We start from the raw sequence: 19,728 nt of genomic DNA, 5'->3' as shown, positions 1-19,728 counted from the left end.
TTTTGGGCTGGAAATCGTCGACCCAATCTGGCAACACTGCGGGAGTGACTGATTGACCTATACTTGGACTGAAAGGGAACTGTAACGGTCACACCAATATTATCAATATATGGGCCTATATATTTTAAACTTCACCAATTACCAATATTATTTGTGTTGCGTCTCCTTTAGGGGCACAGACATACCAGTTCCTGATGGACAGATCACTTCCTAACACACATGAACTGTTAGTTTCAGTTCTTATCATAGCACCATCAGCACTTCTCATGAGCCAGGAAATAACCTCTTAAATTCATAGGCACTTTGAAACAACACAAGGACAGCAATGCCAAGACCTTATCTTCTCATTTTGATATTGGGTAAATACAATTTTCAATTTTTGCACCTTTTTTTAAATCATAGATTAAAATATTCTTCTTATAGTAGGCTTACTGCATGTCACAATGTAATATTTCATCCTTAATAAATCGGTCTACTTAAAGATTATAAGTCTTGCAATAAGTTTTATCTTTTTTATAGTTGCTCTGCCAACTCATATTTTTCTGAACTTTTCACTTGTTTTTAACTGAACTGAAACTCGTGGCTAATACCAGAAAGTAACTTGAAAACAGCTGATTAAAGTTACATTTGAGTTGACATGATTGATTTTGAAAAGACATTCATCCACAACTTAACTGCTCTAAATAACTTGTAAATGCTTCAAGACAATTATCTGTTCACATGAACATGAACTAAGATTAATAAATGCTTTAGAAGTATTTTTCATTGTCAGTTTATTTTAGCTAATGAATTAACTTATGTTAAATAATGGAGCCTTATTGTAAAGTGACTGTATATATATATATATATAATATATATATATATATATATATATATATATTCATATCCTCCATGCCCGTTTCTAAGGCTTTGCCCATGTCTACTGGAAGACAACTCTAATATGTTTGTAGAGTGTCATGCATTTTGAAGCTTGAGCTTCAAAAATACCCAAGAATATTATTAAAGTTTGACGTGTTACCATGAAAACAGTGTTTTAGATATCAAGAATGCTTTCACAGGCCTACATCTGCCATGTTTTGACATTATAATGATGAAGTTTGCAAATCGGGTAAAAATTAGAGGGTGATTTCAAAGGATTTTGAAAAGTGACACTTCCTGCTGCCAGTTGGTGGCGCTATAACTTTGACTCACAATAGTGACACCCATGTGATCGGCCTTCTACACCAAACACACAGCTGAAGTTATCAAAATCAGTCAATGTTTGCACTGTTATAACACACTCCCTGTTTCCAGAACTCCACAGCCAAACCGTTTGAGATATCAAAAATCCACAATTCCAGAGCATGCGTTTTCCAAACAACCCATAATAGCTGACTTCCTGTTGGGCTGACATATAACTTAGAACAGGAAAGTTGTTCAGCTTGATGAGATCTATAAGTGTATGATGTTTGGTTACTCTAGGTGAAAAGGGCTATGAACATGTAACACAATCATACGCATGACGTAACCGTTTTCACGTTTTTGTTGCAGGGCTTGACGCTTATTTTTTCCCCCAAGGAGCATCTAAATAACAAACAATCTAAATAGTTCAATAAATGAATCTAAATAACAGGTTAATTTCAACTAAATGAAAATAAGAACATTTAAAGTTTATTATTATTTTACTTTATGTCAGTTAACATTTATTAATTTCAAGTAAAGACATTTTTAATTGTTTTTGTTTTTGTTAACTCTAATAACACGGACACTAGTAACATCCATATATTTAATAATATGCGTCAAATAATATTCTTAGTCTTTCCTTCCAGTGGCGGGGCATCCCAGACAGAAGCTAAAATAGTTTACATTCAATTAAATGGAAATTAATTAAATTACATACGGTTTGTGTAACCAAATAATAACCGGGGTGGAAATTGGACACACTGTGTGACTTTTATTTAGAAATGTATATGCTTTATTATTGCAGAATGCTCATTCAAATTCAGATGAGGGAGATTCTTACAACTGTATACAACATATTACAATATAAACACTGTAAAGTGAACATCATAATTGATCAGCATTCATAAGCAATTGCTTGGCATAAATGTGCGCTATTGATTGAAGCTTGATTGCAAATTGAGTCTGAGGCACTGTTGCGGAGGCTGTAAAAAACACAACAGCGCCACTTTCAGGTTTGAAACGTGAAGCGCTCGCCCATAGCCTTTTGAAGTATAAAGGTTTCACTCAGCGCTGGGAAGATGAATGTGTATTTAAACTGGGTCATTTATGGAGTAGAAATGTGAAATTATTTTTTGAATTTGGTGCCTTCTAGACTGAGAAAAGACAGAAAATGTATTTTTGTCTCATGTGGATGAAAGACAACTCCCAGAATGCACTTGTTTCACTGCCCTACGAGGCCACTCCCTACACCGCCCCCAGCGTTGTTTTGATCTTCATAATAATACAATAATTTCGTTCAGTTAGAGAATAAACACTACAATTAAAAACTGAACGAGTCTTTTCAATAAAGTGTGAGTGAGCCGAAAGAAAGTCACTGGACAAACACAGCAGGAGCACGAGAGGGAAGTAAGAGCTGAACTGAGCTGATCGCATATGGAAGCTAAACTTTCATAGGAATAAATTGAAAAGTTGAAACACTCACTTTGCTCTGCACCGCTCGGTTATGAATGCCCGAGGCCGAGCCGAGCGCATTTACATTCTGTGCGTGAGATCTCTCCCCTGTGGACGGGTTGATAACATGCGGAACAGCTCCATCTAGTGGCTGTAGTCTTTAGCCTTTGGCCAAAAAATCCTCCGATGACGCCAAAAGATGATATTTGCATCATCGGAGGATTTTTTTCCAGAAATAAAATGCATAATTCTCTCGTCTCAGGGGGACATGAGGGGGGAAAGTAAATTCAAATATACTACGGGGTTTCTACTGATACAAAGCTTAATGCTAAATCACTGAAGTTACCCTTTAATAATCATATTAGGCAGTATCGCGATTTATGTTTTTCCACCCCGAAAATATAAGATGCCTTAAAATGACCATTGCGATCTTTGTTATACCATTTAAGATATTCAAGACTTATGATCTTACATTTAAGAAAACTGATTTTTTTTATTCGCACACGTGCTCCTGAATACAGTTCGCCAGGGGCGTCGCACCCATGGGAACACCCACACTTTTCCCAGTGAGAGGATTCAACACCCAAACTTTTCCCAGTGAGAGGGTTCAACACCCGCACTTTTCCCAGTGAGAGGGTTCAACACCCGCACTTTTCCCAGTGAGAGGGTTCAACACCCGCACTTTTCCCAGTGAGAGGGTTCAACACCCGCACTTTTTCTGCAGTTTTGCACAAACGCCTTACAGCAGTCGCTCCTCCGTTTCTCTGACTGCTATGTGCGCTCGCTGTGGCTGCCTCCTCTCCCCTCCCTCTCAAACATGACACCAGCTTCATGATTGGCTGACATATCCTTTTTATGTTTTAGAATATATATATTGTCGTCAAGTCAAGTCAAGTCAACTTTATTTATATAGCGCTTTTAACAATGTAGATTGTTTCAAAGCAGCTTTACAGTGTTAAACAGGAAAATAATGCAGCATAATTTTATTCAGCTGTATAGCCATTCTGGAAAAATTTCAAGTATCATACAGTGACAGTGTGGGCTTTAGATCAATAATTTGATCAGTAATTTAGTTTAAATGGTTAATTTAGTTTATTATTTAGATGTATTTCGATGTTTAGTTGAAAAATTTAGTGTCCCCAACTGAGCACGCCAAGCCAGAGGCAACAGATTGTGGCAAAATTTCTACTATCGCCGCATTACTGAATAAGAGACAAAACCTTGCCCAATTGTCTTTATAAAGATTTAATTTCTTGCAAGAAATGAGTCACAGTCATACAGCCATCTTCAATGTCTGCAGAGTGCACTAACTAGACATAACAGCACTCAGCTTTTTATCAGTTTCCCAAACAAAGTCACTCCTCCTGTAAATTTCCACACATGACAAGAAAAGCAGCACTTGCTCAAATCCAAAGTGTGCTGTTCATTTTAACTCTGATCCCCACGTTTAGGCCATCCTGACCCCTGAGTGTAGAACGTGTTCTCTATATTCTGTATATGACCTTTTAACCAGTAAGCTGGTTCTGTATGAATATATGCAAATCAATAAACATTTCATGCGCAATGTTTAATGTATAGCTATGATTAAATTTTTCCATAACAATATCAATATCTCAAAATATACATAAAAACTAAATTGTATAAAATACTTCTCAGACACATTTTTTTGAATAAAAATGTTATTGTATTTAACATAATTGTATGCATTTGAAATATAGAGATGGGTTCTGTTTTAATGTACCCTGAGTGTACCTAAAATAAATAATAATAAATGTGTGGCTCTTCATTTCTTTTTGACTACCCACTTGTAAACTTATGTTCACGTTCTTTTTTATAAATACCTATAGTATTTGTATTAAATCTATATTCATTAAGTTGAATCGAGAATTGAAATCGAATCGATTTGAGAGCTTGTGAATCGAAATCGATTCGAATTGGAACATCTGAATCGATTTCCAGCCCTAATTTATATGCATTTAGTTATATAACAAATGGAGTTTGCAACAAAAATTATTTCCCCCTGGGATTATTCAAGTATTTCTGATTCTGATTCTTTAGCCAGTGTAGTTGTGTATTTTCACAACAGAGTTTTGACTTATTTTCTGTGTGTTCTGAGTGTGTTTTTATACTTTTCTAGTATCACTCATTAATGGGAAGCTTTTATATATCTTGTAGGCTATGTTACCTTTTGTACCCTTCTGTCATTGTATTCATCATTTTTATTGTTAACAAACAAACCACATCCACCCCAGCACTTTTGAAAAGCTGGCTACGCCCATGCAGTTCGCACACATCTATTTTTAGTCTGTCTGTGTTGTTTACATGGAGATGGAGGCATCGTTTTTATAACCTTGCAATTTGAAACCATAGACCGTAAAAAAATATGGACGACGCAACTTCACTGACTTCCGCTGACCAGAGTTGAAGCTTTCGTAGGCCTGCACCAAGGGGGTAGCCCAGCCCCCGGAAAGCGTACCAACCATAGGCGCAGCCATTACTAACCAAGTCATCACCTGTTGTTAGCATCCCATTGACTCCCATTCATTTTGGCCTCACTTTGACGTTGAATATCTTTACATCTGAGGCGCTTAAAGACTCCATTCGTCCATTCTTTATTTCTAAACAAACACGACAATGTATAAAAGGCTCCATTACCTTGTATCTTACACTATCACCTCGTTGAAGCTGTTTTTGTAAAATATAGGCTAACGAATGCGTCATAACCACGCGGCTGTGTCACGCTGTTGAGCAAATTACCGTATAGACCCGAGGAGAAGCTCGTAGGCAATCTGTTACTGTCTATGAGGCAATCGGGGGGACGTGGAGGCATAAACGTAGATAGAGATGTTGCAGATCCTGCTTCATTCATCAAAAGTTGCTCCTGCTCACCCTCTCTGTCTCTGCAAGATTTGGTGATTCAGATTTTACTAGAACTACTAGAAGACTTGCCACTGTCCGACAGGTTGCTCACATCTACGTCGTCAAGCTCAGTCTGAGGCTGCGAAGTACGCTCAGCCATCAGGAAGTGAGTGCTTCTATCTGACTTAAATTCTCCCCGTTGAAGTCTATGGAGTCACTCTGTCCATTTCTTTTACTGTCTATGGCCTGCATACGGAGCTGGCATCTTGGGACCGAGTCTGCGCAGTAGCGATCTCGGGACCGGAGTTGCGCAGCAGAGAGCAGGAAGTAGAGGCGCGATTATCAAAAGCCCGCCCACACTCTCACAGATTAATTATGTTGGTGTGAAATAAACAGTTATGGAAATGTAGAAATGAAAGCTAAAGCTCCAATCTCCTCCCAAAAATCCCAAAAAAGTCTGTTAGTGCCTCAGTGACAACTTCACTCAAAGAAGCCGTCAATCTCAGCTGTCAATCATGATGTCACACCCCCCGTTTTTATAGTATCAAACAACTCACTAAAACTAAACTTATTTAAAAAACACTTGAAATGAAATCATTGTGATAAAAACTGCCTAAAATGACAGAAACCATCTTTAGGAAACAATTATTTGAAGTGTAATTGAATTGTTTAGTGTCTCGCATCCATTCTAATACATGGAGAGATGGGGTTTAGGAGCTATACTGGGACCGGCCACTGGGGGTGATCGAGGCGCGGAGGCTTCAGTTTCTGAGAGGAGTGCTACAGGCTTGTTTGAAACCCTTTTTCAAAAGCTTGGGTTTTTAGACCCCCAAAACGCAGTTGTTGTGTAAATGAACAGCCAAAATGCATTAAAAAGTTTTCCGTTTTCAGTTGAAAACAGTGTTGTGTAAACATACCCCAAGTTTTTGAAAACAATACCATAATTGTCTCAGTGTAAACTACAAGAGCGCGAAATGGGGACGTCATGCGCAAGCGTATTACATGTTCGTAGTGTTTCTTTACTGAAGTCGTTTAAGCCTGGCAGCAGAATACAGTGTTTTTAGACGTTTTCGCAGATCCGTGTGAACAGGGATCCTTTTGACAATGTTGTTGTCTGTACGCAAAAAACAAAGAAAAAACTTCTGGTTTGAGTACACCGTTATAAGTAGCACAAATAAGTAGCGGTGGCTGTCTGTTGACATCTATGTTTGTTTCGGTACAAGATCTCGCACAGTTAAGTTCGGCAGAATGTCCCGTCGTGCACTTATCGTGGACTGAGTCATTCGGTTTGTGCTCCTCTCTGACTGTCATTGACTAAAATCTGCTCCAGTCGATGGAAACAATCTTCAAGTGTGTTGAGTTTAATCTTAGAATGCTTCAGATAGTCGTTAAGTGTGTCCCCAGCTTTAAGGTTACCTCCTTAGGCAAACACAGTTATTTTATTATTATTCTGCGGGTAATAAAGTATTATAAAGAAGGTTTTTCACTTTTTGGACCCTTTTCATGGACTGTGATGACACGTTTCCACAGTTATCAATGTCGCAAATCTAGCAGGATTCTACAAGATCTGTCATATGTCCTTTTTTTCTGTTTTTAAGTGGCTATATATATATATATATATATATATATATATATATATATATATATATATATATATATATATATATATATATATATATATATATATATATATATATAGGCCAAAATTAAAAAAATCTCTGGAAGATATTACTGAACATGTATTTAACCATAGCAAAAGTAAATTTCTTACTTAAGTTTAGTTTTCATCTCTGTTTTTTGTGTTTATTTAAAATAAGACAAATCCGATATTATTTTAATCTTATATCTGTTATTTAACAGTTGAGATCGTTCTTTAATGCTGATCTAACCAGCAGAAGACACAAGCCGTGGTTTAACATCCCAGTTGTGCAGATGGGGTGTGTTGTAACACTGCGTTACAATGAGCCCCTATTAGAAATAAGTAAGGCATAATTGACGATGGGCCGTTGAATTATTAGAATAATAATGCACACCCGAGGTGGTGATGCGTTCACGTCGCGAAGCGGAGTGGCCGTTACACCTCGGGTGTGCATTATTATTCTAATAATTCAACGGCCCATCGTCAATTATTCCGCTTATACTACGGTTACCACACCTCAAGACATCGATCCGATGATATATTTAAAGGGATTTGTCCGGTTTTTGTACTTAAATCATTGTGTGTAGGACTATTTCTTCCGCGTCTCATCCAAAGGCTCTTTTACTAGTTCCGAAACGTCATTTTAAAACTGTTAATGGAGGCTTGAGACATTGATAGCATTCTACAATTATTAATGAAGTTATTAGAAAGAGAGCGAGAGCGACAGAGACACAGAGAGAGAGAGAGAGAGAGAGAGAGAGAGAGAGAGAGAGAGAGAGAGAGACTTTACAACTCTTTTATTAAAACATACTAAAACACTAAAATATCATATATTTCACCCTTACAGACATACTGTTACAATATACACATGTGGAAAAAGATTCCAAAATAAAAATAGAAACCTAAAATAAGAAAAAAGAAAAAAAAAGAAAAAAAAAAGAAAAAAAATGAAAAATGAAAAATAAAATTGGCCATTAAACATCACCAATTAAACACTATAGTTTCATCTTCACATATTGACAATAAAGCACCATTCACACACCATTTAGACTCAAATTCAAGTAAATTTTTTGTAATTTGATAGAATTTATATTCCAATCTAATTCTTGATTCAGCCAAGGCAGTAAACATTTTCAGCACACTCATATTTCTCCCTTCAGCAGCCATTCTGCAAGTCTTCCAAATGGCTAGTTTAGCTTGTCCAACTACAAAATTTGCTAAGGTACACTGTTCTCTGTGCGTTTTTGAATACTTGCATCCATAAATAAAGAATGTCTTGTTGAAACAAAAACCTAGGCTTCCAAGTATTCTTTCCAATAAGGTAAACAGTGGTACTAGCCTTGGACATTCAACAAAAACATGGAACACAGTCTCTGGATTAGTACAAAAATTACAGAAATTTAAAACAGCCATATTAAACTTAGAAACAAAGCTATTGGTAGGTAACACACAGTGCAATATTCTCCACTGTAAATCCCCAGATCGTTTCGGAAGGGGACCCTTATACAAGAGCCTCCAAGAGGGAGCAAGATCATCAGAGCCCATAAAGTATTCCCTCCATTTTGTATCACATCTCTGATTAATATTCCCAAAATAATCAGTCTTTACACATATCTGGTAAAACTCTCTTTTTCCAACCGCTTGAAAATCAAGCTCCTGTAGCCCCTTAAATTTCAATAACTTCCCCTCTTGGTCATCCTCTGTACAAACCCTTGGAGACACAAATAACTTCGGGAAAGAGCATTGCATCGAATCACCAGACAGGAAACAATTTACAAAGTGGAGGAATTGGGAGGGAAAAGCAGCTTTCAGATTGTTTATGAAATGTTCCACCATTCTCACAGACCTGAATCCCACCTGTTCACAAATTTCAGCTGCTGGTCTCCATTTTCTGGAAACAATATCAATCAGATGAGCAACTGTGGTCAAACCTTTGTCTATGAATGTTTTAACAATGATATTAGACGTACAAACATTGCCACCAAGAAAAGAGTTATAAAACAGTGGCTCATTCAGGCCAAAATGGTCATTTTCTCGTCCAGATTCCTTAAAAACGGTCCAGGAATTTAAAACTGTCACATAGAATCTTACATCAGATAGGCCTATAAGATTTCTACTATGCAAAGACATCAAAAACAATTGTCTATCAAGGGAAAAGCCGCCAAAAGTTCTGAGCAAAGCCAGGCCAAATGACACCCATGGTGTTGTAGAATAAAGCAAAGTCTGAGCAGCTTTTAGCCTCATAGCTTTAACTTTAGCGGTCACATCAATTAACCCTTGACCCCCCTCAGTAACTGGCAAGTAGAGAACTGCAGGGGGAAGCCAGTGATGACCGTCCCAAAAAAAATCAACAAAAATCTTCTGCAAACGTTGCAATAGATATTTTGGTGGATCAAGTACATTTAAACGATGCCACAGCATAGATGCAGCCAAGTTATTGATTATGAGTACTCTACCCCTATAGGACAAATGAGGGAGAATCCATCTCCACCTTTGTAGACGGCCAGACACTTTATCAAATATACCTTCCCAATTATTCTCCATATATTTGTCAACCCCCATAAAAACCCCAAGTACTTTGAACCCTTCCAAGCTCCAAGAGCAGAGCTGAGGAAGTACTGGAGGACCTCCATTCTCCCATTTGCCCAGCAAAAAGGAAACACTCTTTTTCCAATTTATTTTTGAGGAAGATGCTCTTTGATAGACATCCAAAGATTCAACCAATTTCTTAACATCTTCATCTGACCTTATTACCACTGTAACATCATCAGCATATGCACTTAGTTTAGCTGTTACCAAATCTGTACTATAGGGACACATTGTAGAAATCCCACTTAACTGACGTCTCAGAACTGCCAAAAGTGGTTCGATAACAATGGCATATAAAATACCTGAGAGGCCACACCCTTGTCGGATACCTCTGCCAACCAAAAATGGCCTCAAAAGGGTGCCATTTATTTTTAATATGCTATAAACATCTGTATACAGCAGCTTAACATAAGAAATAAATGATGAACCAAAACCAAAGGCATTAAGACATTTAAAAAGAAAGCCATGATCAACTCGATCAAAGGCTTTCTCTTGGTCCAGAGAAACCAAGCCTACATCAAGTTTATGCACTTTAGCAAAGGAAATCAAGTCTCGAACCAAAAAAAGATTATCAAAAATGGATCGATTCGGAATGCAATAAGATTGATCTGCATGAATCACTGAAGATATACACAATTTAAGTCTATTAGTCAAAGCTTTGGAAAGTATCTTGTAGTCAACTCCTAGCAATGACACAGGGCGCCAATTTTTGATGTCTCCAAGATCACCCTTCTTAGGCAGTAAAGTTATCACGGCCCTCCGAAGGCTCACAGGTAACGTGCCTCTTTCCAGACACTCCAGGAAGACAGCAAACAGGTCCTTTCCGATCACAGACCAAAATTGCTTGTAAAATTCAGCATTCAGTCCATCCAATCCTGGAACTTTACCCGCAGAGAGTTCCTGAACAGCTACCGTCAGTTCATCAAATGTCAAAGCCTGATCAAGTCTAGATTTCTCCTCTTCTGCAAGTTGAGGTAAATCTTGAAGAAGAAAGTCAGCCAGTTCATCATCACAGGTTTCAGCCTTATAAAGATCCTCGTAAAAAGATGAAGCATAGGACATGATTCCACGATCGTCAGTCACTTTTCCTCCTCCTGGAAGTTTCAAATGACATAGAATCTTCCTATTTACAGTCTTTTTCTCCAGACTAAAAAAGGATGATGTCGACGCATCCATATTGTTAAAGGTGGTAAACCTTGCTCGGACAAGTGTCTCTTGGGCCCTTTCTTCTAAAAGATTCCGTAAGAGAAATGTATTCCGTTCAAGGATTTCAGCAGTGTCCACACCGTCCGCTTTATCGTCAGTGTAAAGAATGTCTTGTTCAAGCTGTTTCAATGTACTTTCCAGAATGCTTTTATTATAGGCAATATAGTTCTGACAAAAAAGTTTAATTTGTGTTTTGCCAATATCCCACCATTGACTTAGGGATTTATATAGCTTTTTACTCTCTCTCCAAGTCTCCCAAAAAAAGGTGAAAGAGTGCACAAAGTTGTGATCTTGCAACAATCTACTATTAAACTTCCAGAGTGAGTGCTTAAGAGTGCTCTGTGTGGTAGAAACTTCAACAGCCATATACTGATGATCAGATAAAGCAGTGGGAATAATACAACTATTAAAAAAATGACCCCTAACACTTTTCTGCACATATATTCTATCAAGTCTGGCTCCGGATATCATGTTAGAGTTTACTTTCAACCAGGTATATTGTTTGGTCTGAGGGAAAGCTTCTCTCCAAACATCTACAAGACAATGATAAGTTGTCAAGGTTTTAAGTTCTTCTGACGACTGCTTGTGTGGTTCTTCATGGTTCCTGTCTAAAATATGATTTAGGGTACAATTAAAATCCCCAGCCAGGACAACCATTCTATCCGGCAAAACATCACTTAAAGCAGTTTTCAGTTTTTTAAAGAAGAGAGTTCGCTCTGAACCCACATTTGGGGCGTACACATTAAATAGTGAAAAATTAAGTCCATTAATCGTTACGTCCACACGCAACATTCGACCAGGATCCAATTCAAAAACACTCACAGAATGCTCCTTATACTCCGGCCCAAAGAGAATTGCAACACCAGCGCTAACACTAGAACCATGACTTAAAATCGCCTGCCCCTTCCATTCACTCAACCATTGTACTTGATTATTTGAGTCTGTATGAGTTTCTTGCAAAAAAACTATACTAGCCCTCTTAATCATAATATAGTCAAAAAGACTAAACCTTTTAATAGCATCACGACAACCATTGATATTTAAAGTGCCAAATCTCAAGGATGCCATGAAGAAAAAGAAGAGAAGATACCAAAAAAAAATGCATGATAGCCATCACCTTTTGCCTGGTAAGTGCAGTATACTTCTTACATTACTCAGGAGCTTCTTAAGGCGGTATCGTTTTGGTCTGTCTAGCTCATCAAAGGTTGCCTTCCGCATAACCACAGTACAAGATACCAGGAAAAGTTTTAAATCCGGAAAGTACGACTCAATACTGGGCTTGCGAAGCCCCTTTGTATTGTCAAGGAAGGTGTTTATCTGTTGTAATGAGTAGAGTTTAGTCCTACCTTCAGAAGTATTCTCCAAGTCCATTACGTCACTCCCATATAGTTCCTCATCGTCCTTATCGAAATCCACTTCTTGTGAAACATTATCCTCTTGACTCTGATCGATTGACTCATCATTGCTTATTTTAAACACACTTACTTCAAGTTGTGTTTGTTGTTGTTTATCCTCGAGTGAGTCGGCCTCATGCGCGTCTTTTGCATTTATCTGATCCGAACTCAACTCTGACCGTGTGACTACGGGCATAACATCGGCTCCACGGCACTATTGCTGGAGTTAGCCGACAGAGATCTTTCCCCATGCTCCTCGTGCGAGCCGCTCGGCGCTGACTCCGCGTCGGCCTGTGGATGTAACGGCGCAGCGTCCGCAACGTCAGAGCCTCGCGCCATACCATCAACAATATTATCAGCCAAAACCTCAGTAACGCCATTATTCCTATTACGATTCGGGCAAGTCTGTCGAACGTGTCCGAAATCGCCACAAACGAAGCACTTCATGGACTCAGAACTAATGAAAATAGTATAATCCTTCCCTTCGATGGTTAGTTTCGCCGACAAGTTCAAAGGATCGCTCTGAGAATTCAAAATCATAAACACCTGGCGCCGAAAAGACATTACATGCTTGAGTTGGGGATTTTTGCATCCAAGCGTGATCATCTTAATGGGACTCACTAATTTGCCATATCGCGATAGTATTTCCTCTAGCTTCTCATTTTTAACAAATGGAGGTACGTTTGACAAAACAATCTTCTTTGATGGGCTCGACAGAGGCAAAACGGGCACAAACATTTCATTTATTGTTAATCCACTCTCAATTAAATCATTAACCATTTGGCTTTGACTCAAAAAAATGACAATCGCCTTGTTCATGCGAGAGGCTGATCTGATGTTCACGCCGCCGACTGCAGCACTCACGGCCACTAGGCAATCCTCTACTGACACAGACGCATCAGGCATACATTTGCAACCGTGTCTGATAGTCAGTTGCGAGAAATCACCCGCATTTGTCCCCATTTCCCCACTCGCTGACCGAAGTCAGCCCAAAAAATCCTACCACTTAATAAACCTAGAATCAAGAAAAGAAGAAAAAAGAAACAAACAAACAAACAAAATAAACTCCAGATCAACAACCTCTCACCCACGCCAAACTCCGTTCACTCGCTCCCAGCATGCAACACACACAGAGAGAGAGAGAGAGAGAGAGAGAGAGAGAGAGAGAGAGAGAGAGAGAGAGAGAGAGAGAGAGAGAGAGAAGAAAGAAAGAGCGCTTGTGTGAGCTAGGCTCCCTCTGTGCGTCTCTAAACAGCGCTGTTATTACCTCGCTAGTGAAAAAATGTCACGTGTAGCCTTTAAGTTGCTCCACTATATAGGCGAACTGATCAAATCGTCAGGGCAGCGCTGACAGCTTTTTGTGCAAACTGTAGTGCGTGTGCGAGCATGTGTGATTTCAGTAATGAGACAGAAAAGCTTGCCTTTGTTGTTTTTCATCTGGACTGTCTAATACTGCTGCCCCCAGTTGTTGAACGTTTTATATTCACTGTAAATATTAAAGGGGTCATAGAATGGTACATGCACTTTTACAAGTTGATTATACAGAAATGTTTCACGAGTTCACACTTACATATAATTTATGGAGAGAAGTTTAACTGCGTATTTGGCGTGCTGTCCGGGGGAGGGCTTCGAGCTCGGAATTTGGCCCGAACCCAGAGTACCCCCCGTATATGAAAGTGGTTGATAAAATAAAAGTGTGGAGAAGGGGTGGTGGAGGGATGCTAGAAACTGTCAATGAATGGAGGTAAGACTGCTGCGTGTATATATATACCTCTTACTGCTGATTAGCTGAGTGCTCTCCACCTGTGTCAATTATCTGACGTGCTCCTCCCGAACTATGTTTATAAAACATTATGTGTTGGCAGTGCCTGTACACAACCATCCTATAATGATAAAAATACATCCAGTGTTTTTTTTTAATCTCCTTATATATTTTCCCCTGTCTCAAATCGAGCCGTCTGACCGTGTGACGTTACACGGTGTACGCCCCTCCTAAGATTGTTGATTGACAGCAGCGTTTCAACACAGACCTGCCCTGAGAGAGCTGTCATCAGTCCGCCATTGTTGATACTCTGGAGCAGAATGGCGTCTAAGCGATTGTGGTGTTGTGTTGTTGGGTGTAATAACGAACACAGCAGTCATTTTGATGTTCCTAAATCCAAACTGCTGAAGACCCAGTGGCTGCAGTGCTGAGTTTTGTTTTAGAAGGGAATATTCCCCCCCCTCCCCCCCCCCCCCCGTTACTGTTACTGATAAAGAAGTAATGTAAAAAAAAAACATCTTATAACATAACATCAATCTGTCAATGAACTAACACATCAGTAAACACATAGCAACTACGCTACTCTGCCAGTACAAAGATAGATCAAAGTGACATGACGTTAACCAACCATTCAGAAACGTCCTGTTCGAACTTCGTTGGGTTCGTCATCTGTTCCTGGTCCGACTCCGGTTCAAAATGATAAGGTTGCTTAGATGTGTCTTCAGAGACTCCCGTTGCCATTATTTCTCGAAAATATACCCTCAAATGTTGTCAAGGCAACACTCCACGTGTGTTGTGGTGTTGTGTCGGGTCGAACCGAACCGAACGCCCCACAGAGCAGAGGGGGCGGGGTGAGCAAAGCTCATTATCATTTAAAGTCACATACACTGAAATGACTTGCTGAAAACTGAGCTGGTTTTGACCAGGTAAATTGAGTGTTTTCTTACAATACTAATGAGAATTTTTAATTAAAGTATATTACAAACTTTTCATTTAGACACTAAAGAATCATATTAACTTGTACAAACTTGTACATTCTATGACCCCTTTAAGATTTACTTTAGGAAAATCGTCTGTCATATTGTTGTTTTTTAGTCCTGTAATTTCCGTTATTACAGTTAACTATGCGCAGTGATATGGAACTGTAATGCGGTCAAGAGAGCTGCCTGGAACTACGTTCGCTGTGCGTCTCCCAGAAAATAACTGCACACCTCAGAACGTTCATCAGCCAATCAGATTCAAGCATTCAACGGCCCCGTAGTATAAGGGTGAATAATGACTGAGAGTCAATGTTCAGAAATTATTAATTATTATTATGTTTTGAACTATGCTGTTTAGCTGTATTTAGTGATGTGTTTGTTGTAAAACTTAAATTAGTATATATTTTTTTTATTAAAAAATGCCATTATTTTATTTAAAAAAAGTTAATAATTGTATTTTATTGACAAAAATATTTTAGTTTGTCTTGGATATTTTTTTGATTATATCAGATAACATTTTAAACTGTCATTTGGTCATGTTACAATGTGCCCCACCACATGTTACAATGTACCCGACCTACGGCACGGGGCATGTTGTCACATTTCACTTCCATTCTTTTGGGGTAAATCAAGAAAAAAGTATACACTGTATTAATGAAACAAAACCACATAATTGTACTAGACATGTGTGCAATTAATGTGGGAAAAAATAAATACTCTGAACCCCAAGTGGATTTACACAAACTGAGAAAGTCAAAAAGTGTTGGGTTGTGCCCCGCTCTCCCCAATATATATTTATATATTAATATTTTGTATTAATACAGATTTATAACACTATAGCCTACTTTGTTACCGTTACTGTTATTGTCTCTGCGTAAACTACAAAAAACGGGAATTTATGAAAACTGACGTCATGAGCATGCGTATTGCGATTATGGGACTGTTTGTGCTGCTCAAGACACTGAATTTATCTTTTTTTCAGCAAAGTGTAGATTTACTGCACCACTACTATCCAGTGGAGACATATTATTTACATTCATCAAATTCTAACTACTACTGGCCTGGCATGCATAATGCAGGGGGTTTTGAAAAACCTTTTGTTTCAAAGTCATGTGATTTCAGTAAACGAGGCTTCGTTACGTCATAACTCTTTTGAAACTTTCGAAATTTTAATGGTTCGCCACTGGACGGCGATCTGTGTAAACCATAGGTCTGAACCCATGTTAGTACCATGACACTGATCATAAACTTTCTCTGTGAACTCAGGCTTCTTGAGTGTAGGAGTTTAAATGTGACAGCAGTAGAGAACCGCCAATCACATGCTGTGGAACAGTGCTGATTATATTTAAGCTTATTATAAATAAGCATTGCTAAAAGCCAGACGATTTAGTCTTGTTGCATTTCCACTGTTCCATGTTCCACTGACCAGCAGGGGTCACCAGCGTGTGGAGTTTCAAACACTTTGAAACATTGAATCATTTTGCAAATCAATTGGTTCAATTGATTCAAAGTTTTGAAAAGCTTAATTTCTCCCATCACTACTTGTCTCATGACCCAGGTGCCCTTAATACTAATGTCAGAGCGCCACCCAATGGACAAATATATCATTGCATTATAATGGCTACACCGGCCCCTTAATTGCTTATGGCAGAAGGACATAAACAAATGACACAGAATCTACATAAAGGAGCCATAACAATTAAAGCAACATATACAGACATTTGGTCATAAATTCATGATAGTGTTACACCTGTAATCACAAAACCACTTACACCTCAATCATTTACCTCCAAGAAAAGACAAAGCTTTTTAACAGGTCATTCTAGAACACCACTTTTGGTTTAAATCTTTACTGTATGTACTAAACTTTTATTATCAGCAAAGTTTCTTTACTACTTGATCAAATTGTAATTTCAGCTTCAAAGACATTTTCAATGATAAAATCATGGCCTACTCTGAATTTGATCACAGCTTGAGTTTATTGAGATTATTTTAAACAGCTTTATGTGTGTCTGTGGTGGATATAGCTTTGCAATTCTTTCCAATGTCAGTAGTTCCTTCGTTTGAAACTTTCCTTCCTTTCCTGATCTGCATTTTCCAGATGCACACCCTCTTGTGTCTGGTCTTTAGCCTTGAAATTACTTTGATATTCCTGGCTTGATTCTTGTATATTTTCCTTTAAAAACGGCAAAGTTCTCATTTGCTTAATCTAAAAAGAGCATCTAATGATGCTTCAAAGTCCATTTAATTAGAACCAAATGATTCTCCTTTATCTTCCTTCTCCTTGTCTTTTTCCTTGACCTTTTGAACAACCAAATTTGACTTTACCAGAATGCATTCATCTTCAGCCAATTCCCCTCGTGTCTAAACCTCTTCCATTAGTGCTCCAATATGGTCTTGAATAAGAATTTTCATTTCATTTCATTCTTCTGCAGTTTGCCTTGACATATAGCAAGTGACACTCATAGAGACACAACTTCCTGATTCAAATTTACATCAGACCACCATAGTAACCAAAAAAAAAAAAAATCCACACTCGTCTCTGGACATCTTTTTATCCACAGGTTTCAGTGAAGACCTGATCATGCTAATTTTGGAGCTATTGCTTGAGCTGTCCAATAAAGATCATGTTGACAGTAACAGAAGGTGTGTCAGTATCATTCCATTCTTCTGATATATACACTTCAGGAAGGGGAAGAAACGTACTTGGTTACTCACGTAACCTCGGTTCCCTGAGAGAGGGAATTGCGTATGGGAAAACTCCTTTTCTCGAGAATATGAAGCAAAAACTTTATTCTATAAAGTGTCTATGTAAAATGCAGTGCCGCTGCACAGCCGATAGAACAGTGCGTGCTGATTGGCTGTGCTGTGGGAACTGCATGAACCTATGGCGAGGCGGCTGAGAGAGCGAACCAATAGGGGTCGCTAGAATTCCCGCCGAACAAGGTCTCTAGAATTAGCATATCTGAGGCTATAAAAGACTGTTTTGCCATAGGGAATCAGGTTAAAAATCGACTGAAGCGATTCTCTGAGAGGCACAAGCACGGCGCGTTACGCAACACTAGTTCCCTCTCTCAGGGAACTGAGGTTACGTGAGTAACCGAGTACGTTCCCTTTCGAGAGGTCTCTTGTATTGCGTATGGGAACCCAATTTAAAACGTTGTGCGTGCTTAACTGACCCAATGGCCTGAGGCACGTAAGATGGGTAACAGTGAGTCACAGGAGACCAACAAAGTGGGTCTCTTGAGATGACACAATGAGTATATAGGCCGGATAGAATCGGGCCATATGATTATAGAATTATGACCGGACATAGTCGGGCCTTATAGATATATAGTGTAGCACATGCTTGTGAAAACAGTTCCAACATGCTTGTGAGAACTGATCATGTATGAATAACAGGGAGACCAGAAGAATCGGGTCTAGTTAATAACGACAGGCAATACCTATTAAATGGAGATAATCCCAGCTTGTAAAGCGGGACAGATATCTTGTAGCGGTATGCCATGTGACCATGCCCATGATGAGGCCATGCCTCTGGTAGAATGGGCTTTAATGCCTATAGGGCAAGTTAGATCTTTAGACTTATAAGCCATAGAGATGGCGTCCACTATCCAGTGTGACAGTCTCTGCTTCGTGACAGCATAGCCTTTAGTGCGGCCACCGAAGCACACAAAGAGCTGTTCCGATTGCCTGAAAGGGGTGGAGCGCTCTAGATACAGTCTCAGCGCTCTAACTGGGCAGAGCAAATTCGCGTCCTTTTCGTCTTGCGACGCGGGCAGGGCCAAAAGAGAAATGACCTGTGCCCTAAAGGGAGTAGAAAGCACTTTAGGAACATAACCATGTCTAGGTTTGAGGACGACCCTGGAGTCGTTAGGCCCAAACTCTAGACAGGAAGCACTCGCGGAGAGTGCGTGTAAATCGCCCACTTGCTTGACTGAGGCCAGTGCCAGCAGAAAAGCGGTTTTCAGTGAGAGGTGCTTTAGGCTCACAGACTGAAGCGGTTCAAAGGTAGAGCCCTTCGTAGCTTCCAATACTGTGGCAAGGTCCCATATAGGGACTGAGGGGGGGCGAGGCGGGTTCAGCCTTCTGGCCCCTTTAAGAAAGCGTACAATAAGTTTGCTTTTCCCCAGTGATTGTCCCGCGACCTGAGCGTGATAAGCTGCTATGGCGGCAACGTACACTTTGAGCGTGGAGGGGGAACGACCCGCGTCCATTAGCTCTTGAAGGAAGGCGAGCACTTCTGCCACCTCGCACGAGCGTGCGTCAAGGTTTCGTGCTGTACACCAGTTAGATAATACCGACCATTTCAGTACATAGAGCCACCTGGTTGTGGGTGCTCTAGCTTCAGAAATAGTATTCAGAACTCTTTCAGAAAGGTTCGTGGGTAGGGTGACCACCTGTCCCGCTTTGCGTTGTACCGCACAGCATTTTCACCCCTTGTCCCGCATGTCGCATATTGAGAAAATGTCCCGCATTTTCACCAGTCTGTTGATTTTTAATGATCATATTGAGAAAACATGCATGCGTTCTTTTGCCTTTTTAAGAAAGCATTTTATTTATTATTTTTGCGGCATCGTTTTTCACCTATATTTAACAGCGCTTCGTCAGAAATAACACAAATACACAAATACAAAAGCCGTCTTTTAAACCATATCCAATGGTTGAAAAGAAAGGAGTAAACAC

At 39.3% G+C, this 19,728-nt stretch overlaps 1 protein-coding gene across 2 annotated transcripts in view; it reads left to right on the top strand.

Moving 5' to 3' along the window:
- Positions 1-235: 235 nt before the first annotated feature.
- Positions 236-19,728, top strand: part of LOC307127201 (uncharacterized protein) — a 33,270-nt gene continuing 13,777 nt past the window's right edge. Inside the window, exon 1 of one of the 2 annotated variants that reach the window (XM_079818310.1) lies at positions 236-359. In XM_079818310.1, the coding sequence (XP_079674436.1) occupies positions 326-359 (34 nt within the window). In that variant the 5' untranslated portion in view covers positions 236-325. The remainder of the gene's footprint in view (positions 360-19,728) is intronic. The other variant, XM_079818311.1, reaches the window with a different exon arrangement.

This window comes from Gobio gobio (genome assembly GCF_949357685.1).
Source record: "Gobio gobio genome assembly, chromosome: 1".
NCBI lineage: Eukaryota > Metazoa > Chordata > Actinopteri > Cypriniformes > Gobionidae > Gobio > Gobio gobio.
The sequence above is the reverse complement of the archived record's forward strand: the minus strand, read 5'-3'. Positions and strand labels throughout refer to the sequence as shown.